The sequence below is a fragment of the Pongo abelii genome, chromosome 16 (genome assembly GCF_028885655.2).
Source record: "Pongo abelii isolate AG06213 chromosome 16, NHGRI_mPonAbe1-v2.0_pri, whole genome shotgun sequence".
Taxonomy (NCBI): Eukaryota; Metazoa; Chordata; class Mammalia; order Primates; family Hominidae; genus Pongo; species Pongo abelii.
The window spans coordinates 67,817,045-67,842,363 of record NC_072001.2 but is presented as its reverse complement, the minus strand read 5'-3'; the positions used below and the strand labels follow the sequence as shown (position 1 = coordinate 67,842,363).

The 25,319-nt window shown below is 52.7% G+C and overlaps 1 protein-coding gene across 2 annotated transcripts in view; it reads left to right on the top strand.

Moving 5' to 3' along the window:
* The window catches only part of RBPMS2 (RNA binding protein, mRNA processing factor 2), a 36,715-nt gene extending 13,750 nt beyond the window's left edge, over nucleotides 1-22,965 (top strand). Inside the window, exons 2-8 of one of the 2 annotated variants that reach the window (XM_054532787.2) lie at nucleotides 10,509-10,586; nucleotides 11,479-11,517; nucleotides 12,368-12,430; nucleotides 12,711-12,861; nucleotides 13,294-13,442; nucleotides 20,944-21,013; nucleotides 21,802-22,965. In XM_054532787.2, the coding sequence (XP_054388762.1) occupies nucleotides 10,509-10,586; nucleotides 11,479-11,517; nucleotides 12,368-12,430; nucleotides 12,711-12,861; nucleotides 13,294-13,442; nucleotides 20,944-21,006 (543 nt within the window). In that variant the 3' untranslated portion in view covers nucleotides 21,007-21,013; nucleotides 21,802-22,965. Of the gene's footprint in view, nucleotides 1-10,508; nucleotides 10,587-11,478; nucleotides 11,518-12,367; nucleotides 12,431-12,710; nucleotides 12,862-13,293; nucleotides 13,443-20,943; nucleotides 21,014-21,185 lie in introns of both variants that reach the window. The other variant, XM_024232952.3, reaches the window with a different exon arrangement.
* Nucleotides 22,966-25,319: the final 2,354 nt, after the last annotated feature.

Sequence of the window (25,319 nt, the reverse complement as noted above, 5' to 3'; positions counted from 1 at the left end):
GGCGTGAGTCACTTTGGGATTGCAGGAGGATGGCTTGAGCCCAGGAATTCGAGATGAGCTTGGGCGACTTGGTGAGACCCCACCTCTACACAAAATTAAAAAATTAGCCGGGGGCTGGGCACAGTGGCTCATGCCTGTAATCCCAGCACTTTGAGAGGCTGAGGCGGATGGATCACTTGAGGTCAGGAGTTTTTGAGACCAGCCTGGCCAACATGGTGGAACCCCATCTCTACTAAAAATACAAAAATTAGTCGGGCATGATGGTGGACGCCTGTAATCCCAGCTATTTGGGAGGCTGAGGCAAGAGAATCACTTGAACCCAGGAGGCGGAGGTGGAGGTTGCAGTGAGCCAAGATCATGCCATTGCATTGCAGCCTGGGCGACAGAGTGAGACTCTGTCTCAAAAAAAGAAAAAAAAAAAAGCTGGGCTTTGTGGTGTGCACCTGTGGTCCCAGTTACTCAGGAGATTGAGGCAAGAGGATCGCTTGAGTCCAGGAGGCTGCAGTGAGCCATGTTTGTGCCACTGTTTGTGCCATGTTTGAGCCATGTTTGTGCACTCTAGCCTGAGCAACAGAGCAAGACCCTGTCTCAAAAAAAAAAAAAAAAAGCTGAAGGCCAGTTGTTTCTGGGTACCTTGGACTGGCCCCACTGGGTCTGAGTGGGTTGGTGTGAGATCAAGGTCTGCAAAAGAGCATTGACTTGTGAGCTGGGCACTTGGGAACAGGCTGTTTCTGACATGCTCGGTAACTGCGAGCAACTCGCTCGACCCCTAGGCCCTGGTTTCCTCGTCTAAAAATAAGGTTTCTTCCAGCTCAGATGTTCTGTATTTGGGTTGCTACTGAGGGCTGGGAGTTGGGAAAGGATGTGGGAGGGGCTTATAAGAGGCTCGTTTTTCCCTTTTTGGATTTCTCTCCTCTTCTCACCCCCTTCCCAAAGTAGTGTTTTCCATCCAGATGACACCAGGAGAGCTCGCTCGAAGCAATGGGTAGGGGATTGCTGAAGCACGTGCATTCGTTACTTGAACATTGTGAGTGGACAGTTGAAACAATTCTTCCTTTCCAGATTGAATTCTAACTTTTAGAGATGCTAAAGGGTTGCTGCAAAAGTCTTTTTTTTTTTTTTTTAGGATATTTCTGTTGCCGGCAGTGAGATTTTCCTGGGGTGTCTTCTCTCCAAGTCCCAATCCTGTGAGACAGGAATTTACAGAAGGCCAGAGTTGGCCTCTAGGGATGACTGTTCCTGGTGGGTTGGTGGGTTGTCTGTGGGCAGGGAAGAGTGGGGAGTGGTTCCAGTGGTTTCTTGCCTCAGTATCCTTGGTGGAGAAGGGTCTGTTTGCTTTCTTGCTTTCTTTCTTTCTTTTTCTTTTTTTTTTTTGAGATGGAGTTTCACTCTTTTTGCCCAAGCTGGAGTGCAGAGACGTGATCTCGGCTCACTGCAACCTCCGTCTCCTGGGTTCAAGCGATTCTCCTGCCTCAACCTCCCGACTAGCTGGGATTACAGGCATGCGCTACCATGCCTGGTTGATTTTTGTATTTTTAGTGGAAACGGGGTTTCACTGTGTTAGCCAGTCTGGTCTAGAACTCCTGACCTCAGGTGATCCGGAGAAGGATCTGTTTTCTAGATTGTGGTTCCTGGAGTCTGGGGTCCTTTCGTGGCTATTCTAAGGCCGGGATTTGTCCTCCAAACTTAAAGCTTAAGAGACTTTAGTATCCCTGAGCCTACCACTGTTTTTGAAAGCGGTGTTTACCTTTTCCGTCGCTAATAAAAGCCAGCACTTATGGAACTTGTCCTCATGGCCACAGTACCTGAGAAGTTGAGAGTTGGATCCCTCAGCATCGGGCTTGTCCTTCCCCTTGCAGAGGGAGACACGCTTCTGGTGAGCGGCCAGGCCACAGCCACTTCTGACCAAGTGTGGGGTCCCCATGGTCGTGGCTCCTGGCCGGCCCCGCGTCCCAGTCCTGCTCTTCATGGAGGCTTTGCTCAGCTGCTTTGGCCCCTCTTCCTCCCCCACGAGCCCATTCCCTATTCCTGCAGGACCTCCGTGTGAGCTGGGCCCTGTGTGTGCCCTGGAAGGAGGGACCCTAAACATCTGCTGTCCAGGGCACTGGCCTTTTGTGGCAGCAGCTTGAATGCCAGGTCTGCCCATGGCGGTGTCCAGGGCCAAGAGAGATATCTACCTGAGCTGATATAAACAGGCCAGGCCGAGTAGGCCCGGCGCGGTGGCTCACGCCTGTAATCCCAGAACTTTGGGAGGCCAAGGTGGGCAGATCACTTGAGGTCAGGAGTTCAAGACCATCCTGGCCAACATGGCGGAACCTCATCTCTACTAAAAATACAAAAATTAGCCGGGTGTGGTGGCACGTTCCTGTAGTCATAGCTACTTGGGAGGCAGAGGCAGGAGAATCGCTTGAACACGGGAAGTAGAGGTTGCAGTGAGCTGAGATGGTGCCACTGCACTTCAGCCTAGGTGACAGCAGGACTCCGTCTCAAAAAAATTGAAAAATAATTAAAAAAGAAAAACAGGCCGAGTCCCTTTCCACGCAAGCCTGGATTTGTGCTGGTGTCTTGGGTGCTCCTGATACTTTGCTCCTGAAGGGTTGTTTAATTTGGTCTTTTCTGAAGATCCTGAAACAAATGTCAGTTTGTCTGAAGGAAGAACATCACCGACACGTAGATGGGAATGGGTTTGTCAGAGCCCCTTATTCCTACTTCTCTTCTCTAAAAAATGACCGCTTCACCTCTGGGCTGGACAGGGCTGTGGAGGAAGAACATTTGGATGTCAGCTTGCAGCTCACACCTTCCTGAAGGAGAGGGCTGGGTGACCTGGGCAGCCTGCGCAGGCTCCTCCGTCGTGGTGGTATTAGACAGCATGGTCCAGAAGCTCCTTCTAGACCTATTCGTACTGGGAGGGGATTCCCCATTCCAGGGGCCTCCAGAAACAAGGCTGAGGATGGGGGGCTCTACTTCCTGTGCCACCCAGGTGCTGCCCTCCCCTTCCCCAGAACCCCAGGGCTGAGTTACAATGCTGGAGCTAGGAGTGAGACTGAGGGGCCCCCCGGGGAGGTGGGGAGAGGTCAAGAGGTGGCTCAGGATGGGTGAGGAGGCTCATACCTATAATTCCAGCGCTTTGGGAGACTGGGGCAGGAAGATCACTTGAGCCCAAGGGTTTGAGACCAGCCCAGGCCACAGAGTGACGCCCCATCTCAAAAAAAAAGAATAAAAATAAAAGTTTAATTTTTAATTAAAAACAAAAATAGGTAGCTCCCAGGCACTCTAGGTCTAGCACTGGCTGGAGGGAAAGAGCTCAAGAACACACAGGCTCTTCTCTCCAAAGGAGTCAGACTTATAAACAATTGGCAATAAAGACCTAGAGGACTCCAGGAAGTGCCAGTGAGTGACGGCCTGTGGGGTCCATGGACCCCTCTCCCACCCTCCCATTCCCTGTGACTCTAGAGGCAAGACTTGCCTCAGAAAAGAGTGGCTCTGGGTGCCCCCAAAGCTTTGCTGGGCAGAGACACAGTTGTGCCAAAAGTTGGTCAGTTCCTCTAGGTAGGCCTGGCACTGGCTGGGACCTCCAGCAGGGCTGGGTCTGCTCCTGTGAGTCATGAGAGCCACACAGCCATGTCTGTGGTATTCTGTATGGGTACACAACCCTGGCCAGGTTCCTTGCCTATATGGGTGCTTGCAGCAGGTTCCACCAGAAGGGTTGTTCCTCAACAAGTATCTTTGACTGAGTTCTCAGGATCATCCTCCATCCGTTCCCCAGGTCTCCCCCATACCTGCTCCATCTGACTACAGGTGTACCTTCCAGCTGTGCTGAGGACCTGAGTGTGCTCCCAGCATTTCTGCTCTTACTTCCTATAAGGGTGACTTTTTTGGAAGGGCTGTGGTTGCTCTTCACATTTTGGGACAGGAACCCTTGGGTTGCTGGATGCTTCTGCAGAAGGGATGAGAGTATGGAAAAGGGCCCAAGTGAATGCGTTTGGTGCCTTCCAGCAGCCTGAGATTGTGAGAACCACCCCTGTGCACTCTTCAAATGCTTTAAAACGTTTTGTGTATGTGCTGAATTCTTGTAATAAACCCATGGAATAGGCAGGACATGAGTTATTTGGTTGAGCTTTCCTTTTTGTCATCAGCCAGTTGTCGGTGCCTGAATCCTTGTCTGCATCTAACCTTTTATTTTATTTTTTATTTTTGTTTTTTAGAGGTAGGGTCTTGCTCTGTTGCCCAGGCTGGAATGCTCATGGTGCAATCATGACTCAATGCAGCCTCGAATTCCTGGGCTCAAGCGATGCTCCCACCTTAGCCTCCCGAGTTGCTCAGACTTCAGGTGCCTTCCACCACGCCTGGCTGATTTTTTGGGGGGGATAGGGCCTTGCTATATTGCCCAGGTTGGAGCATCCAGCCTGTTCCTGAACGTTTCCCCTATTACCCTGACGTCGGTACCACAGTGGTCCCCAGTACTGGCCTGAGACACAAGACTAGTTAGCTGGACCTTGGAGAAGTAACTGCATGTCTCTGTTCCTGCCGTTGCTGAAGGATCCTGGCTGTGCCATCAGCTTGCCTTGTTACCCTGTTCTTGGCTTCAGTTTCCCCATCCATAAAACGAAGGGGTTGAACTAGCTGATCTCTGTGGTGTCTTCTATTTCGGGCATTACCTCCTCTGGGGAAGAGAAAAACTAAAGAATCTAGTGACCACCTTAGGACATCTCACCTACATTACCAGCTTCAGTCTGATCTGGACCCAATCCAGCTTCAGTAGACAACCTTAATAAGTGGCTTATGGCACCTGATGAGGGAGTTCCTTGTGCAGGTAAATGCAGGAGTCCTAAATGAAGCCATCATTTTATTGCTCTCACAAGTAATGGGGAGAGTAAGGTGAGCTCTCAGTCTTGGAGGTAGATGGTGTTTGTGTTGTGAAGATGAAGAAACTGAGGCCAGGCATGGTGGCTCATACCTGTAATCCCACCACTTTGGGGAGGCCAGGGCAGAAGGATTCTCTGAGTCCAGGAGTTCACAACCAGCTCAGGCAACATAGTGAGACCTCATCTCTACAAAAATGGAAAAGCTAGCCAGGCATTGCGGTGCACACCTATAGTCCCAGATACTCTGGAGGCTGAGGCAGGAAGATCTCTTGAGCCTAGGAGTTTGATGCTGCAGTGAGCTATGATAGCGCCACTGCACTCTAGCCTGGGAGACAGACTGAGACTCCATTTCCAAAAAAAAAAAAAAAAAAAAAAAAAAATGAGGCTAGACATGGTGGCTCGCACTTATAATGCCAGTACTTTGGGAGGCCAAGGCGGGTGGATCACTTGAGGTTAGGAATTCCTGACCTCAAGGAACTCCTTGAGGTGAGGAGACCAGCCTGGCTAACGTGGTGAAACCCTGTCTCTACTAAAAAAAAATAGCTGGGCGTGGTGGCAGGCACCTGTAATCCCAGCTACTTGGGAGGCTGAGGCAGGAGAATCACTTGAACCCAGAGGACGGGGTTGCAGTGAGCAGAGTTTGTGCCACTGCACTCCAGCCTGGGCAACAGAGCGAGACTCCGTCAAAAAAAAAAAAAAAAAAAAAAAGAAATGAAAAATAAATAAAAATAAGAAACTGAGATTCGGAAAGATGAAGTGGCTTCCTCAGGCCAAGCATGAAGCTAGGAAGCAAACTCCAGTGTAACTAAGACCTGTTCTCTTTGCCTTTTTTTTTTTTTTTTGAGACAGGGTCTCGCTCTGCTGCCCAGGCTGGAGTGCAATGGCATGATCTCACTGCATCCTCCACCTCCTGGGTTCAAGGGATTCTCATGCCTCAGCCTCCCAAGTAGCTGGGACTACAGGTGTGCGCCACCACACCTGGCTAATTTTGTATTTTTAGTAGAGATGGGGTTTCATCATGTTGGCTAGGCTGGTCTCGAGCTCCTGACCGCAAGTGATCCACCCTCCTTGGCCTCCCAAAGTGCTGGGATTACAGGTGTGAGCCACCATGCCCGGCCCTCTCTGCCATTTATGGTATCGTTCTGCCATGCTGGATCACATCTGGTCTCTGGCTGTGAGTTTCTTCTCTGCAGGGACTGAGGTGTGTAGAGATGGGGGAGGTCTCCAGTGCTTAGACCTGACTCTAGGGACATTGGGAGATGGAAATGTTTTGAGGCTTGGTTCCTGTCTCTAGGGCTTTCTGTAGTCAAGGTGAGGGGTACCTCAGACTGCTGGGAACTATAAGGCGAGGGGTCCTAATGGCCACTGTGGGACTTCAGAAGAAGGAAAGGGGAGTTGAGGACGCCAGAAAGACCTGAAGGCTGGATACCTTTAGTTAAGGAGTGAGGAAGGGGTGAGCCGAGGGGGCAGTGCAGGCAGCCTTGTGGACGCTTGTCAGGGCCCCTGGAGTGGATGGGCTGGGCGGGCTTGATGGAAGCAGGTATTGGGCGGCTTTGGAACCTCTTGTTCCTCCCCACGTGTGGCTGGTCAGCCTGCGGAGCCCACGCTTCCCGTGCTCCTGGTTTGCCAGTTTCCCCTTTTTCTGCCCTCCTCACTCTGGTGTGGCTGTCATCCTGAACAAGTGTCATACTGAGTGGATGGATGGCAGCACTTACCCACCCATGAGGCTGATGAAGCTGCCCTGTGCCGCTCCCCCTGCCCTCACAAACAGCAGAGTCAGGGTGCCTGGTCTCAGGAGCCCTGCTCCTCCGTGAACTCAGCTGTGTGCCGTTGACAAATCACTGAGTCTTTCTGGGTCTCAGTCTCCCTGTCTGTACAAGGGGGTGGGCTTTAAGATGTCATCTGCTGGGGTGGCTGGAATCTAGTAGGAACCAAGGTGGGTGTTTGGGGGTTACACTTGCTGTGATTTAGCCTCCCGGACTGCTCCCCACAGAGCATCTGTGCTCAGGCAGACAGGGGCCCACCAGCTCATCCATGACTGCCTTGACCCCCGGAGAGGTGGCCAGGGACAGGATGGGAGCTGTGGGGTAGCCTTTTGGACTCTATAGAACCTGAAAGATGGAACCCTGAGGAAAAGGGTCATCGGGCCCAGAGGGAATCCTGGAAACGAGTCTTGAGCCAGGATGAGGAAACAGCCCCTACACTACACTCACCCCACCCCACCCCAAGCAGGAAACTCTGTGCTGAGAACTTGCTATTTAAGAGGCCTCTGGGGAGGTCTGGCCAGAAAGGAGCCATTTGAGGGAGGGTTTAAAATTAGCCCGGGTGAAATGTGTGGCCCCTGGGGAGAACTGAAGCAGAGGTTTCCGTGGGTCTGCTCTGGTCTGGGTCTTTGACCCAAATCATGTCCTGCTTTCCTGGGGAGGAAGGGGAGGAGAGAAGGGAGTGGTACTGATCTAGGTCCCTCCATCAGGACACTGGTGGCTGCGCTCTTGGCCCATCCTCTGGGGGTGAGGTGTTGGGGGCAGACCCTGCAGACCCTGAGCTACCCAGAGGGCTTGGTGCTCAGGTCCTGTCATCCTTTCCCAGCACCCAAAGCACCCATCACTTCTGCCAGGCTGGGCGTGTAGTAGGAAGACTTGGGTTTTGGGTTTTTTTTTTTGAGACGGAGTTTTGCTCTTGTTGCCCAGGCTGGAGTGCAGTGGTGCGATCTCAGCTCACTGCAACCTCCACCTCCCGATTCAAGTGATTCTTCTACCTCAGCCTCCCTTGTAGCTGGGATTATAGGCATGCGCCACCACACCCGGCTAATTTTGTATTTTTTAGTAGAGACGGGGTTTCTCCATGTTGGTCAGGCTGGTATTGAACTCCCAACCTCAGGTGATCCACCCACCTCTGCCTCCCAAAGTGCTGGGATTACAGGTGTAAGCCACCACGCCTGGCCTTTTTTTTCTTTTTTTCTGAGATGGAGTCTCACTCTGTTGCCCAGGCTGGAGTGCAGTTGTGCGATCTTGGGTCACCGTAACCTCTGCCTCCTGGGTTCTAGTGATTCTCTTGCCTCAGCCTCCCAAGTAGCTGGGACTGCAGGGATGGGCCACCACACCTGGCTAATTTTTTGTATTTTTAGTAGAGATGGGGTTTCACCATGTCAGCCAGGCTGGTCTCAAACTCTTGACCTCAAGTGATCCACCCGCCTCAGCCTCCCAAAGTGCTGGGATTACAGGCATGAGCCACCGCGCCTGGCCAAGGCCTGGGTTTTGAGTTCCAGGTCTGCTGCCTTTAAAGAACAAGCCATGTGACCTTGGACAAGTCACTTCTGGTTGGGGATTCACACGCACAACTCAAGGCCCTTACATCAAGTGCAGAGAGGCCTGCTGGGCTCAGGTCAGGAGCTCGGTTTCGCCCATCCTGGAGCTTTGGCCGTCCAGACCCCCAGATGCTGTCAACAACAAAGCAGGATTCGAGTGGTGTCTCCGTGGGACATGAGCTGCCGGGGCTGTGAGGTGTGAGGTGCCATCACCCCAAGCCCAGGCACAGAGGTTGGTATAGTGGTGCCTCTACTGAGGGAAAGACGTGTCCCAAGGGAGAAGATGCGTCCCAAGTGGCCCGAGATTCTGCTGGATGGGCTTGGCAAAGGCTCACATGAGGTTTGTCTTCACCATGGCTGAGAGTCAAAGTTTGAGAGACAAAGTTTGTCTTCACTGTGGCTGAGAGTCATTCTTGCGTGGGTGGGAGTGGTGACACCAGTAACCAGCAGCTATCCTGGCTGGTTTCCTTTGACATTCTTGGCTCTGTTGAGTTCTCTGGGTGCATTGGGTGTAGTTTTACCTAACATTGCTCCAGCTTCCTGAGACAAGCCACTGATAAAAGCCATCATCTCAGAAAGGCTGTTGTCTGGGGTCAGCGGGCCATCACTAGAGAGCGGAGCAAGTTCTTTGGTACCTCTCAAGAAGGGGATGTGGCCCACTGTAGGGCAACTAAATGCTTTCAAGAATGGCCGCTTGATGGGGTGAGGCATGTGAACTTCTAAAATCTGCAGCGGTGAGTTCAGAAGACCTGTGCTTGGCTTCGCAGGAGATGTGGCCCAGAGCAGGAGTCAAGCATGTAGGAACGCTCTGCTTGTTCACATTTTTCATTATTCAGGAAGCCATGGTTTCAAAAAATGTTTTGAATGGATCTAAGCTATGGAAAATCTCCCCTCCCCCATCACAATTTTTGGCTGATCAGGGCTTGCTAGTTTAGCATCTGGTGCCAGCAGCGTTTAAATAGCAGCAGTGGCTACAGTCACAGGATGGACACCTGGTGTTTAGACCTGGCTTGTAACCATGCTGGGGGCAATGTTCAAAATTCACAGCATCAGCTGGGCGCAGTGGCTCAATCCTGTCATCTCAGCACTTTGGGAGGCCGAGGTGGGCGGATCACTTGAGGTCAGGAGTTTGAGACCAGTGTGGCCAACGTGGTGAAACCCCGTCTCTACTAAAAATGCAAAGAATTAGCTGGGCATGGTGGTGCACGCATGTAATCCCAGCTACATGGGAGGCTGAGGCGGGAGAATCGCTTGAACTGGGGAGGCAGAGGTTGCAGTGAGCCAAGATGGCACCACTGCACTCCAGCCTGGGTGACAGCGAAACTCCATCTCAAAAAAAAAAACGCCAAAAAAAGCCTCACAGCATCAAACGCTTCACCTGAAGCTGGCAAGATCTTGGCGTGTTCTTCAAAACTCAGCATAATGGTTTTGACTGTTTACCCATTACCCTGTTCAGTCAACATTTAGTATCATCACCATGCTAAGAGCAGGGAGAGAGGCAGGAGTATACGGTGTTTCTTGACATCGAAGGTCCCACATCTTGTGTAGGAGCAGAAGATGGATGAGAAAGTGCCGGGCCCTCTGTTGAAATCACTGCAGGGCATAGTGGGCATGGGACTCTGTTTCCTTTACATCTTTGCTCCTCAACCTCGACCAGACTGGAGGCTGTCTACCAGGAGGCCATGGGTATCATCTAGAAAATAGATACTTTTTTGTCTGAGGGGCCAGTGGTGCAATGGATTAAAAAAATAGATACATTTTTACATGTACATTTTTGGGGGGGTCAGGCACTGCAGCTTTCTTCAGATTTTTAGAGGAGGCTTTGGTTTGAAAAGGCATACTGATTAGCATGGTGTGGTGGTGTACCCCAGTAATCCCAGCTACTCAGGAGGCTGAGGCAGGAGAATCTCTTGAACCCAGGAGGTGGAGGTTGCAGTGAGCTGAGATCACGCCACTGCAGTTTAGCCTGGGCAACAGAGTAAGACTCTGTCTCAAAAAAAAAAAAAAAAAAAAAAAAGGCATGCTGGGCTGGGTTTGTACCCTTATTGAACAGGGCTTTCTTTTTGCCTCTGTTCACCAGCAGACTCAGTCCGTGTGCAGAGGCATCCAGCAGACGCTGCATGATGCCTCTGGGATGTACCCAGAGAAAGGAAAGGGCTTTGAGAAATTGAGTGCTGTGAAACAATGTTAATTTGCCTTGGGTATCCAAGGAGGCCCAGGAAAGGCTGAATTCCGCTAAGCTCTAGAAGGATTCCAGTTGCCTGCCTAAGGAAGAGCTGTCGTCATCCCTGTCCGTCTTGGGCAGCCTGGCCCTGATCACTGGTCTCTGTCTCCAGGTCCGGACACTGTTTGTCAGCGGCCTCCCTGTGGACATTAAACCCAGAGAACTCTACTTGCTCTTCCGGCCGTTCAAGGTGAGTCAAGACCCAGCCGCCCCCTGGGTAGAGCCTGGGACCCTGGAGAAGCAGCGGGAGTGAATCTCGGGTCGGGCAGGGCAGCAGGATGATGTGGGAAGGTGTGGCAGAAGCTGTGGGGGCAGGTCCAGCCCCTGCCCTGGTTCTGCGAATTCACATGCTGCCTTCTGAGCCTCTGTTTCCTCGCCAGTTAAATGGAGACAGTAAGATTTTTTTTTTTTTTTCCTCGAGATGGAGTCTTGCTCTGTCGCTCAGGCTAGAGTGTAGTGGCGTGATCTCGGCTCACTGCAACCTCCGCCTCCCAGGTTCAAGCGATTCTCCTGCCTCTGCCTCCCAAGTAGCTGGGACTACAGGCACCCTCCACCATGCCTGGCTACTTTTTGTATTTTTAGTAGAGATGGGGTTTCACCATGTTGGCCATGATGGTCTGGATCTCTTGACCTTGTGATCTGCCCGCCTTGGCCTCCCAAAGTGCTGGGATTACAGGTGTGAGCCATGGTGCCCAGCTAACAGTAAGAATCTTTAAATATATGTGGTTATATAAAGAATCTTTGAGATTCAGTGTAGCCTTTTCAGTTTGCAGATGAGAAAACTTAAAAGGTAAGGTCTGTGCTCTCAGGTTACTAGTTAGTGGAGCAAATGGGAATTTCTGCCTGAAGTGATGAGTGCTGCCGCGTGATGCCCACCCCATGTGCTAGACCGCGTGATTCAGAACGCAGGGCGGTGGACGTTTGGCAGTGGCAGAGGTCAGGGTGGGTTGACGGTGACGGAGAAGGGTGTGAGAATGACTCAGGGGAGCCCTGGGGAAAGCGGGGGCTGATGAGGTGGCAGCGCTGAGCTAGCACAACACACACTGCTGACCTTCCACGGTAACAGCCACCTCTCTCTGCAGGGGTATGAAGGGTCCCTGATCAAGCTCACCGCGAGACAGGTAATTTCTCTCCTAGGGTTTTCCTCCTCCCCGCCCAGACTGACTGCTGAGCTTCAAACAAGGGCCTGTTAACCTTTCCCTAATCTAGAGGCATCTGGCGGTAGAGACTTGCTCCCTGTTGTCCTGTTTCTGACAGAGCAGCCTCTGTAGGTCCCACTGTCCCTTTACTGGCCATCTGAGCCCAGCCAGCTCCTGGTCCTCCCTGTCTGTTTCTTAGGAATCTGGGAGCCCCGCTGGCTAACGACAGTAAAGCAGTTAGCTGAGCTCTAGCTTTTTTTTTTTTTTTTTTTTTTTGAGACAAGAGTTTTGCTCTTGTTGCCCAGGCTGGAGTGCAATGGCACAATTGAGCTCTAGCTTTTAATACAAGGAGGCCAGGGCCCGCTAGCCTTCGGGGGCTATTTGGGGTCTAGACTGATCTTTGGGAAAATGAAGTTGGAGCAGTTTTCAACCTGTTGCTCCTTGATAGAACTGGAGTCTTCCCATGCCCTTGATACATTGGTGTCCCCTTTCTTGCTGGGGAAAACACTGGGACTTACTTTTAGTTATCTGCATGCATTAAAAACAATACTTTTACTAAAAGGGCGACATTTAATTCAGTGGAATTAAGCTCTGTTGGCATCATTTCCCACAGGGTATTCCTGGGGAGGGAGACTTGGTTTTTGGTGCACGTTCCAGTGAACAGGGAGGATGTGGGCTGCAGTTTTGGGGGGCTTTTTTTCCTTTTGTATTCTCTTCTCATCAGCAGGGCAAATACTGTTTCCACATAGATGATACTCTTTTTGTTGTTATTTTGGAGGGAGAGGTGGGATGCTGGGAGAGATATAAGGGTGTTCTCTCTTTTTCCTACTAGCCTGTTGGTTTTGTGATCTTTGACAGCCGGGCAGGAGCAGAAGCGGCGAAGAATGCGCTGAACGTGAGTAGGTGGAGAACAGGTCTTCTCTGACCCACAGCCCTCTTAGGCAGTGGGTGTGCAGATGTATCTTATTTCCCAGCCGTCCCTGGGCAGAGTCCTTGGCGACACTGTCTGTGCCAAAGGCCATTACTCAAGGCCTGAGCTGCCTTTCCTCTGCCTCAGCCACCGTGTGGGCAAGTCTTCCAGGCGAGCTTGTTTATGGGGCCCTTCTCTACTCTCTGCCATTAACACTCTGGGTTCCCCAGAGTAAGCCTTTCTCTTCTTTTCTCTACCCATGTAGGGTATTCGCTTTGATCCCGAAAATCCACAGACTCTGAGGCTAGAGTTTGCCAAAGCCAACACCAAGATGGCCAAGAGCAAGCTAATGGCAACTCCAAATCCCAGCAACGTGCACCCCGCCCTAGGAGCACACTTCATCGCACGGGACCCCTGTGAGTGGCACTCTGAGCTGGCAGGCCCTCATGGAGTTGCATTCGGGGCAGACTTGCAGGCTCTTGCAGAGGGAAGCCCCTTTTCCAGGAGGCTTTTTGTGTCCATGGCCACCCATTTTTGAAACACCTGGTTTTCTTCCCTCCCCTGCAGCCTTCCTAGAATTTCTGAGCTGCCAGGGCTTCCAGCTTCCCTGAAACCTTCTTTAATTTCTCATTTGAGACGGGCTGAGGCCTGCCTGGAAGCAGGCAGGATGCACACCATGACAGGGCAATTTAACGTGGCTTCCTTGCCTGGTCTCGGGGTCGTCTGTGGTTGGGGGTGGTCTGGCCTCAGTGTGGGGCATATGGCTCAACCATAGTGCTGGGTCCCCTTCTCTGTTTGGAAGGGGAGGCGAGTGTTCTGATGATGGAGGCCATTGTCTCCTGTTGTAGATGACCTGATGGGGGCTGCTCTGATCCCTGCATCCCCAGAGGCCTGGGCCCCCTACCCTTTGTACACCACAGAGCTGACCCCAGCCATCTCCCATGCTGCGTTCACCTACCCAGCTGCCACTGCCGCTGCTGCCGCCCTCCACGCTCAGGTAAGCCCTTTAAGGTTGGGGAAGGTGAAGAACAAGGGCTCTTAGCTGGCCAGACTTTGCATGTGCCTGGCCACTTGGCCGCTGCTGTCCCAGAGCTGCAGCAGAACTCTTGTCTTCCTTGATGGTTTGAAAGCCCAGACCCCAGGGACCTATTTGTCCCTGCCCTTGGGTTTAGGATCTGAAAGGGAGGGAGAAGATAACCCACGAGTTCCCGCGGAGGATGCCAGGCAGCCCAGCTACGGTTCCCCAGCCCCGAGCACCCCTGCCCGGGCACCGACTGTGTTCTCCCATGGTGTTGGGACTGTGATTCCAGTCCTAACCTGGGTATGGTCTCTGGAGCCAGACCATTTGCGTCTGCCCCTTCCTGTCCCTTTCATCAAGCTCTTACAGATTGCTGTGCCTTGATTTTTTTTTTTAGTCATCTGAAAAATGGGAATGATCAGATAATCTGCCTTAGGGTTGTTGTGAAAGTTAGATGTCAAGACGAAGTGACTACTGAGTGCTAGGATGTAACCTAGAGCACCCTGAGAGCTCACTGAGTGTTGGCTCTCGCTTCCATGAAGGCTGGACGCTGTCCACTGTGAACCTGTGCCGGGCAGGAAACAGGGAATGAATGCTTCTGGGGAGAGTCGGGGCTGTTAGAGCAGGGCCAGGAAGGCTTTGTTTGGGGTGCTGGGCTGGGTGCCCAATGGGCAGGCAGGGAGTCAGGCTTTCCCCTGGCCATGCAGGCACTTCCTCTGGTCTGACTCGGCCACAAGTGCAGGTCACTGGAGCACTCTGCAGGTGAGGTCTCGTCCCACTGTGTGTGTGTCGGGGAGCAGTGGGGTGCCTCACAGCGGCAGTGACAAGATGCGGCCAGGCAACCACAGGAAGGGGCTGGGGGGCACTTTTGAGCCCACCTCCACCTCTGACCAGCCAGGTGATGAGCACTGATCCCCAGGAAGAGCTGCCCGGCCAGGGTGTGCTGTGCTGCTGCGAAGGAGAGAATTGAGGTTGCTGGGACCTGGCTGGGGAGTGAGAGGGGATGAGGAAGGAAAGCAGGAGAAGCCAGAAAGGAGGGTTCACAGGAGCCAGAGCTGAGGCGGGAGGAGTTGGGTGCTCTGCCCGAGAGCTGTGTGTACGTCCATTTTCAGGCTCTTCCAGGGTCTCAGTGACACCTGGGTTTGTTCAGTTCCAAAGGGAAAGTTCAGATTCAGGGGCTGCTACCCTAGCAAACTTTTCCCCAGCAGGGGAATGCTCCCTGGCTCTGCAACGTTCAGTTGTACTGAGGGCAGAATTGTGGTTAACTCTGGCATTCTTCCCCAGCTGAGCACCACAAATAGCTCGAAAATTGATCAGAGGATAAGGAAGGTGGTAAAGACCTTCCCCTGAAGGGAATTGTTGGGTATTTACTACAAACTGGGTTCTGTGGCTGGAATAGAGCGGGGAGCAGGGAAGCTCATCCTGTCTGCCTTCACCTGGGCAGTGACTTGATGCTTCAGGTCAAGTAGATGTTTAACTGCAAGGCCCTGGGAGGCACTGGAAGGAATCACAGGCTCCCACCTCACTGGGCTCCTCACCTCTGATCCCAGCTTTGGCACCAATTGGCTACATGATCTTCACCTCTGGGCCTCTGTGCCCCCATCTGTAAAATGAGAGGGATAGACCAGATCAGGTGGAGAGGTTCTGCCCTATCCTCTGAATTGCTAGGCTGTGACAGAGGTTGGGAGCCAGGGACAATGAGTTTGTCAAATGAATCAGAGAGGGCACCTCTGCCCAGCCAGCTGGGGGTGGCACTGGTCTCTGGCCCTGAGCTCCATGCCACAGGGCTTCCTTCTCCTGTTGGCTTCCTTCCCAGTTTTCTCCCACCCCATCCACACTCTGCAGCTGTCCAACTCTGGCCCAAATCCTGGTTCTCAACAGCTGTGGGACATTGGGCACGTTACCCACTGTCTCTGTATTTCTGTAAAATGGTGATGATAATGCCTACTCGATAGGTGTGTTGTTCGCATGATGGCATGGAGTCTCATGATGGCATGGAGGGAGTGCTGTGAAAGTGCACATGGTCGTGATGTTATTTCATATCATTATTGTCTGGGTCCCCTTGGGTCCTCTCCGAGGCTGGAGGCCTCTTTGTGCCTGAGTTCTTGCCTTCTGGCCTTCCTTGGACAGGGACTGGGATAGAGGCCACCCACCCCAAAGGATAGTGGCGTTTTTGGAGAGGCAGGCTAGTGGGAAGAGATTAGACCAGAGAGTCATTAGTTCTGTCCTTGCTACTCAAACTCTCTGGGCAGCCATTTCCTCAATAGTAAAACAGGTTGTTTTACTGTTTCCCGACTAAGAACATTTTATTTTTTTCCTTCCAACAGCCCCACTGCTTGCCTCCTGACAGTGCTGCCCCAGAGATAGGGGATAAAAGTGTCTAAATAAAGAAAAGTTTGGACACTGTTGATCTTAGGTGAATTGTTCTGAACCCAAAGGACCAATAGAAGGACTGAGTTTTTCTGTGCCTGGGGGCAAGGAGGTGACTTCAGGAGAAGGTAGCAACTGAAAGACAAGGGGATGAGAACAAGTACCTCTGTTCTCTACCCCAGCTGCATGCCCTTTGCCAGTAGCCCAGCCTGGGCCCAGGCCTCCACAGCTACGTGGCTGCAGAGACCAGACCCTGCAGGAGGGGTCCTGGAGGTTGTTTGGTCCTGCTCTGTCTTGGCATGAGGCCACCTTGCCTGGCCTTCTAACCCTCTTGATAGAATCTTCCCCTTAGGCCGGGCGTGGTGGCTCACGCCTGTAATCCCAGTACTTTGGGAGGCCGAGGCGGGCGGATCACGAGGTCAGGAGATCGAGACCATCCTGGCTGACACGGTGAAACCCCGTCTCTTCTAAAAATACAAAAAATTAGCCGGGTGAGGTGGCGGGCGCCTGTAGTCCCAGCTACGCGGGAGGCTGAGGCAGGAGAATGGCGGGAACCCTGGGGGGTGGAGCCTGCAGTGAGCCAAGATCACGCCACTGCACTCCAGCCTGGGCGACAGCGAGACTCTCAAATAAAATAAAATAAAATAAAAGAATCTTCCCCTTAAAGAGGGTGAGGCACAAAAGCAACTGTGGATGGCAGGCCCAGTGGGGTTCAGCATAGAAAGATGGTGGCCTAAAAGCAGGGGTTCTCAGTGTCTTATTGCATCCCAGGGTCCTCCTAGACTGGATTTCATTTTCCGTTCCAACCTGAGGATATGCGGGTCTTCCATGGCTTTTTTCTCCCCCTTAAACTGGTTCACCCATTTACCAGTGACCTTAAGGTTACATAAACTCCCTTGCTTCTATTTTCTTATCTGTATCATGGAGATGACAATAGCATCTACTTCATAGGGTTTTTGTGAGGATTAAATGAACTTAGTATATGAAATCTACCTAGAACAGCATCGGGCACAGGGGAGGTGCTTCATGAGCAGGAGCTATTATTGTATAAGCATATCTGCATTTATGGAAAAAAACAGGCAGTTTTTGTTCTCTTCCCTTTGGCTTATTATCCAATCCCCAGAAAACCTATACTTTTAATTCTTCAGTTCGGTAGGTAGTTTGGAGCAGATGTGTAAGTAAATCTATAGGTATGAATCTTAGAAAAACTATAATACATATTTAATCTTTTAAAAACTTAAATATTAGGGCCAGGCGCAGTGGCTCATGCCTGTAATCCCAGTACTTTGGGAGGCCGAGGTGGGCAGATTACCTGAGGTCAGGAGGTCAAGACCAGCCTGGCTAACACGGTGAAACCCCGTCTCTACAAAAATACAAAAATTAGCTGGGCGTGGTGGCCGGCACCTGTAACCCCAGCTACTCTGGAAGCTGAGGCAGGAGAATCGCTTGAACCCAGGAGACAGAGGTTGCAGTGAGCCAAGATTGCGCCACTGCACTCCAGCTTGGGTGACAGAGCAAGACTCTGTCTCAAAAAAAACACAAACAAACCAAAAAACCAAAACCAAAACAAAAACAAAAAACTTAAATATTAGGACTTAAAAAAAATATTAGTAAGTGTAGCTCTACATTTTGGATACCTGGCTAGTACACCATTGTACGAATGTGTCCAGCTCCCTGTAGATGGTAAATTGGTTTGTTTATACAGTTTTGCTTACTGATAGCTATACAACAATGGATATCCTTGTGTGTACTTCTCTGGGCACCTCTTCTGTTTTGTTTTCTTTTTTTCTTTTGAGACGGAGTTTCACTCTTGTTGCCCAGGCTAGAGTGCAATGGCGCGATCTTGGCTCACTGCAACCTCCGCCTCCCAGGTTCAAGCGATTCTCCTGCCTCAGCCTCCCTAGTAGCTGGGATTACAGGCATGTACCACCATGCCCGGCTAATTTTGTATTTTTAGTAGAGATGAGGTTTCTCCATGTTGGTCAGGCTGGTCTCGAACTCTCGACCTCAGGTGATCCGTCTGCCTTAGCCTCCCAAAGTGCTGGGATTACAGGCATGAGCCACTGCGCCCAGCCGTTGTTTTGTTTTCTTTATGATAAATTCCTAGAACTATGACAAGGTCAAAGTGTAGACTTACCAATCTGAGTTAAATATTGTTTTAATTTCGGATGAGTGAGGCTGCCATATCTTTGGTTGTTTATATCTTTTTTTTCTTTTTCTTTTTTTAGTTATTTTTATTTTTTTGAGACAGGGTCTCACTCCATTGCCCAGGCTAGAGTGCAGTGGCATGATCTTCGCTCTTTGCAGCCTCTGCCTCCTGGGCTCAAGCACGATCCTCCTGCCTCAGCCTCCCAAATTGCTGGGATTACAGGTGTGTGCTACCACGCCCAGCTAATTTTTGTATTTTTTGCAGAGGCAGGGTTTCGTAATGGTGGCCATGCTGGTCTCAAACTTCTGGGCTCAAGAGATCCGCCCACCTCTGCCTCCTAGAGTGCTGGGATTACAGGCGTGAGCTGTCGCGCCTGGCCTTATATTTATTCTTATGTAGGTTCATCCCGTTGCTTGCTTTCTGGTGTATCTTCTCAACTGGTCAGTCCCAGGATCTGAGAGACGGCTGAGTTTGCATCCTCCGCTCTTTGTTTTGAAGCAGCTCTCTTGGAGCCTGGTCACTATAGCCTGTGGGAGGTACTCTCAGGAGCCCCCGCTCCCCCTGGGCACAACTGGAGGCCCTGAAAGGACACTGCAGGTGCCCTGTCTTGCTGGCCTGGCCCCCCGGGGGTCTCCTGTAGCTGGAGCAGAAAGAAGAGCTCTAGGAAGGGATTGTGCAGCTTCTAGAGGACCCAGGCCACTGGCCTATGCCGGGCAACCGAAGGAAGTGGAAAAGCAGCCCTACTAAATGCGTTCTGTCTGCTTCAGTGGCACAGCTGTCCCAAGCCCAAATATGGGAGCTTTCCTCTACTTTCTCCCCAAGGAGTCCCTCAGGCTGGAGGGAAAGTCGCTGCTTGGGAAGCAGGAATCCCAGCACCTTGCAGCGAGAGTGTAGGGCAGGATCCAGCAGATTTGCTGAGGGCGGCCTTAGGCAGTCATTCAAGGCCTCAGCTTCCCAGTGGTGAAAGAGGTTGGGTTGCAGGCCTCCTGAGCTCCTTCCACTCTGTCGTCCATGTTCTCCCCTTGTCCGGCCCTGCGGGACACGCAGCCCGTCAGGGACTTCCTTGCTGTGGGGCTGCGCCAGCTAGAGGCTACATGAAGGGCAGTGGTCAGGGCCCACTAAGGGGCTCCCTGAGCTGATGCCAGCCGCCGGCTTCTCTGATAGCAGCAGTGCTGGTTTCCTCGTGTGTCCCTCTCTTGTGGAATAAGTGCTAGTGTCCAGCCAGGTTTCTAACTTCCCACTGAGCTCCTGGGATGTGGTGGCTGGAATTCTGCGGTGTACAAAACAGCACCTAGAATTTGGCGGGGATAGGACCGGGTTCTTAGGAAGCTTCCATCAGCCCCCAGATGGCCTGGCATGGCTTACCCAGGAAGCAGGAGTTCCCAGCAGCCAAGTGGGTAACTGGGTCTGCCTGCTCCAACCTCAAGGGAGCTGTCTGCAGGCCCAGCTTCTACTCCTTTCCTGCCACACGCTCATGTGCTGCCCCTTCCCTTCCTGAGGGGACTCCGGCTCCCCTCCCTGGATGCTCATCCCCCAACCGCAACTCAAGGTCCTGTGTTGTCCCGCTCCCCCTGCCACACCCCTTTCCCTGTCCTGGGTCAGGCTGGGACAGACATACTTCACCGTGCATAACTGGGGCAGGCGGCCTTCCCTGCAGTCTTGGCAGTCAGCATACTTGCCTTCCAGATGACTGGCCCACAGGGAGGAGGGAACGTGTCATTTTCTTGACCGGTCTCTGGGAACCCAGCTTTGGGGCTACTGCTCTGTGGGGCCTTCTGGCAAGTGCCAGGGTTTAGGCAGCTTCCAGGCACTGGTGAGGATGATCTCAGATAGCTGCCGCCCACCTGATGTTATAGACGTCTAGACTTAGAGGCTTGTGATGGAGGGCATGGTATAGCAGGGGTGGGAAGGTCAAAACGGGAGCCTCAGCTGGGTCTCATCCGTGGCTTCTCAGAAGAATCAGGACTGATGTTGGAGAGTCCTACCCCTTGGGGTCTACACGGACTTTGGGTTTTGTTTTGGTTTTTGTTTTTGTTGGAGACGGAGTTTTGTTCTTGTTGCCCAGGCGGGAGTGCAATGGTGCGATCTCGGCTCACTGCAACCTCCGCCTCCCGGGTTCGAGCGATTCTCCTGTCTCAGCCTCCTGAGTAGCTGGGATTACAGGCATGCACCACCACGGCCGGCTAATTTTGTATTTTTAGTAGAGATGGGGTTTCTCCATATTGGTCAGGCTGGTCTCGAACTCTCAACCTCAGGTGGTCCACCCGCCTCGACCTCCCAAAGTGCTGGGATTACAGGTGTGAGCTGCTGCGCCCAGCCTTGTTTTGTTTTAATAGAGACATTATCTCCCTATGTTGCCCAGGCTGGTCTTGAACTCCTGAGCCCATGTGATCCTCCCGCCTCAGCTTCCCAAAGTGTTGGGATTACAGGTGTGTGCCACTGCACCCGGCCTTACTGTATCTTTACATCCTGTCTTACCTGATCCTCACAACCACATATGACTTCATCATTTCTGTCCTATAGCTAGATGAGGACACTGAGACCCAAAGAAGTCAAACAAAAAATGTATGAGGCTCATTCTCTTCCTCCTCCTCCACAGAATTAGGAATTCCGTGCTGTGTCAGTAAAGGGGAAGGGCGGGTTGCTGGCACCACTGCCCCCAGCTGCCAGGGCTCCCGCCAGCATAGTGGCCCTTTTGGATTGGGCTGATTGGGGTGTGAGACACCTGCGTGACTTTATTTCGCTGGAACCTGTGTCCTGCAGAGGAGGCACATCAGGCAGTGCACTCCCACTTTCCGGATAGAGAAACTGATGCTTAAAGGTGAGTAACTGGCCCAACATGTGCCAGCCAATCAGTGACAGAACCAGGACTCCAGCGGGGACACCGATGGCCACGGTTACCTGGCTTCCTGTTGAGGGAAGGGATGCACAGCTGGCTCCTGATGTTGGCTTCTCTTGCAGGTGCGCTGGTACCCTTCCTCTGACACCACCCAGCAAGGATGGAAGTACCGTCAGTTCTGTTAGTTCTTCAGTAAGTGTTGGCCCCAGAGGCCCAGGACAAGTGTCCTAGACTCCGGCTCCCTGCAGGGCCGTAGTTCCTCCCTCTGCCCCGGGTCTCAAGAGCTTAGCCCAGCCCAGAGCAGGCCTGGCTTTAGCTCTAGTCTCATGCCTCTGCTCACGGCTGCCTCTCTCCCTCCCTCCAGGTCTGGTCACCGGGGAGGTGGTTCTGGGAATCTGTGGTGGTGCCGGGACAGGCGCCTTGAGTTCCCACTGCCCCCAGGCGGCCTGCACAGAGCTGCTGCCCTCCAGAGACTGTGAATCCCAAGCCTGACTCAGTGGACTGCATCCTGTTCCCCTCCCTCCTCTTCCTCACCTTGTTCTGCACCCTCAAGCCTTTCTCCAATGCCTCCCAGGAGGATTTGGGGACTTTGCTGGGGCGCCCAGATCCAGCTCGGAGGCCTCACTGGGACCTGGCAAGGCCTGACCTCCCGCCCAAACTTGCTTCTGTAGCTCCCCCTCGAGGAAGTGAGGCGTTTAATTTTGCATGTTTTCTGGCATGAATTAAGACACTTACACTTGTGTATATATGAGTGTACAGTTTGTTCTCACACTGTCACCATAGCGACAGGTCCTGGCTCCCAGTGGTTCATCCTGCCTGGCCCCTCTCTCCTCGCCCCGCCCCTGCACCCACCCCACTTCAGGGAGGCCCAAGTCCCGTGGCCCCACACGCTTCCAGGCTCAGCTCCCACCTCCACCCAACAGATAGATGGGGTTTGCTTTTTCATTTCACATGGGGCTCCTCTGCTCCTGTCTTCTCAGATAGGCCAACAGTCATAAGAAGGCCCTCTCTGCCCATTGTGTTCACCTCTCCACAGTGCACACCGCCCGCCGCTGCTCCTCATTCTTTCCAAACCTCGAAACCAACCAAAACGTGAGAAGTATTTTTGTACCCTGTGTAACAAAATATTTATGCATCATAAAGGATTTTTCATGTGTGTACCATTAATTATTAAAGCGACCTCGTTCGCCCTGTCAGATAAGTTTAATGTTTAGTTTGAGGCATGAAGAAGAAAAGGGTTTCCATTCTTCAGCAGTACGCCTTTGTGTCAGGCATTTGTTTAAGAAAATGAAATGAAGGAAACACTGTGCAATGTTTTTTGTTTTGAGCATATCAGTGCTTTACTGTCAGCCGCAGCTGTGACCGTCTGGCCATTTCAGACTTGGGAGACGAGGCGGCTGTTGTCATTGCTGATCCTGTGAGAATGTGAAACTGGATAATATATGAAATGCAAAATAAAACAAAATCAAAATGAGTGCTCTCTGGCCTTTGCTTCCCCCTTCCGTGGACGCAGACTGCCATTGGGAAGGCAGAGCCAGAGAGATGTGGAGTCCGGGGAAGGAAGTGAAGTGGGCCTGGCCCGCTGGCAGCTGGCTTGTGACTGTAAAGGTGGTGGGGGAGGACCTTGGAGCTCGCTTAGCCTCTCCTGCCTCCCTCGTTTGTAAGCTGGAGAAACAAAGTCCAGGGAAAGTAACTTGCCTAAGGGCCCGGCAGTTGTGGCTTTACTTCCTCAGTTTCCAGGCTGTCAGGGTAGGGAGAGACTCCCTACACCAAGAGCAGGCCCCCAGGTGGGACCTTCCTGGGGGAAGGCAGTGATATACTCGGCTTAACCATTTACGGCCTGTGGTCTTTTCGAGCCTCGCTCTAGTAGAAGAGGACTGAGGTTTGGGCTGTTGGGCTCTGCCAGGTGGTGTCTGTCCTTGGCGTGCCTCTTGTGAGGCTGTGCTGGAGGGAAGGCTAGGACCTGGAATCTTGCCCAGAAGGAGTTAACCTCATCCACCCTGTAGTCTATGGGCTGCAACTCTGATTCCTGGAGCAGGAGCAAATGGGTGTGAGGCTCAGGGAAGCTGTGCAGTGCCAAGAGCCCAGGCTGGCCTGGGCCAGGTGTCAGGATGCCCGTCATGGCTCTCAGTCTTACCTTTTGTGACTTGGGGTCTCGGATTCCTCGTCTGTGAAGAGGTCGCTTGAAATTTCCGACTTAACTGGAGGGCTGGTGCGCTGAACTCAGGGTTTAACTGTTTGTTTTTTCATCCACTCCTGGGAGAGCTGCCCTGCACCCCACCCCACCTCAGACCCAAAGCCGTGCCTGGAAAGGGAGGACAGCAGAGGCCCCGGAACCCCCCTCCCAATAGGTGTTGCTCCAGCCTTGCTCTAAGCAAAACTAAAGTGGCTGTGGCTGGCTCTGGTCACTTCCTCACTTGCACCTCAGGTGACCGTTCCCCGCCTTACCCCATCTCCTGAATCCCAGTCCTGCATGGGTTGGCTTGGGTCTAAGATGTCACTGCTGGCGAATGCGTCAGCTGGTGACCCAGGTGCTGTGAGGGAGGAGGAGGAGGAGCCTGGCCAGGACCAGGCCCTGCAGGTAACCCTGGGTGGCTGTGAGCGAGTTACCTGGACCTCAGAGGGTAGCTGTGTTCGTACCCAGAGGAGTCCGGGGTTACTCGTCTCCTGCGCTGTGCCCCTTGCCTCGCTGCAGTATCGGACCAGCTGGCAAGGCTGCCCAGCCTTCAGCCCCTGCCTGTGCTGGTGGGGAAGCTGCTCTGAGCCCTGCGGCCCCCACCCAGGGCCAAGCCGAGGGCTGACCTACTTCATCTGTGTCAAGAACCAGTGGGTCTTCCTGAGGTCATGAATTATTTAGCGAAGGTGCCTGGGCCTTTCTGAGAGGGGCTAAGAAAGCTGCTCTATAATTTAAAGCCCCTGCGCCTGCAGCTTCCCTGGGGGGCCTCCTTCACGCTTTAGCGAGCAGGGCCCAGGCCTGGGTCGGAGCAGAGGAGGAGCCGGGGAAGGAGGAGCCCTGCAGCCATTCCAGAGGGCACTCTCAGCCGGACTGGGGGCTTTTCTCGGTGTAGGGCCTCTGCAGAAAGGCCTTAGTGGACAGTCATGTTTAGACTGAACTTGGGTTAAGGAGCCTTCGGTAGATCAGGGCTTCCTGGCTGGGGTCAGAAGCACCTGTGTCCTGATTCCCTGTCCTGCTCTCTTTCCAGAAAGCAGCTCGTTATCCCCAGAGGTGTTGAGTCCTGATCGCAGTTGAAAGTGTTCCTTCCCTTCTGAAAGGGAGTTAGGCATCTGGGAACCACCAGGGTTCTTCCCCCAACTTCTCCCACCCACAGATGAGTCTCGCTGTCGCCCAGGCTGGAGTGCAGTGGTGTGATCTCGGCTCACTGCAACCTCTGCCTCCCGGGTTCAAGCCATGCTCCTGCCTCAGCCTCCCAAGTAGCTGGGATTACAGGCGTGCACCACCACACTTGGCTAATTTTTGTATTTTTAGTAGAGACGGGGTTTCACCATGTTGGCTAGGCTGGTCTTGAACTCCTGGCCTCATGATCCACCTGCCTTGGCCTCCCAAAGTGCTGGGATTACACGCGTGAGCCACCGTGCCCAGCCCCCACCAGGGTTCTTTTGGTGTGAGGTCCCTTCCCAGCAGCGATGAAATCCCCCCGTTGGCAGGAGAGGCTGTCTTTTCATGTAATCCCCTCCCTGCAAGCACACAAGTGAGGCCAGTACTAAACAGATGCTTGTGAGCCACTGGGAAGCCCCTGATGCCCCCCTGCCCTGGCCAGAGCCAGCTCTCCTTGCAACAGAGATGGTGCTTGTCACCCTGACTGGACCATCATTGGGTGCTGCTGCCTAGCCAGCATTTTTCTTTTTCTTTTTCTTTTTTTTTTTTTGGAGACAGGGTTTCTCTGTCACCCATGCTGGAGTGCGGTGGTGTGATCATGGTTCACTGCAACCTCTGCCTCCTGGGCTTAGTTAAACCTCCCACGTTAGCTTCCAGAGTAGTAGCTGGGACCACAGGCACACACCACCATGCCTGGTTAATTTTCGTATTTTTTGTAGAGACCCAGGGGTTTCACCATGTTAGCCAGGCTGGTCTCGAACTCCTGGGCTCAATGATCCACTTGCCTCGGCCTCCCAAAGTGTTGGGATTCAGGCATGAGCCACCATGCCCAGCCCTGGCCAGCATTTTTAAGGGATGTGACTTATCTTCGAGCTTTCCCAGGCAGGTTCCTAGGTTCCAGGCTGTGTGGCCTGACATGATGCGTCCCTGGGGATCAGTGCAAGGTAAGAGTGCAGGCCGCATGGGGTCCAGAGTTCTGGGACAGGGGTGGGAGTGGGGGTTGGGAGGTGATCCAGGCCTCCCTCATGCCCACTGTTCCACCCCACCCTGCTCTGCCCGCACATGCCCCTCAGCTCCATTTCCTGAGGTCTGGAATAAAGCCTTTGGATCTTGAGTTCTTTGTCAGAGGGCAAATATCCCTGAGAAACCAGGCTAAGTCCA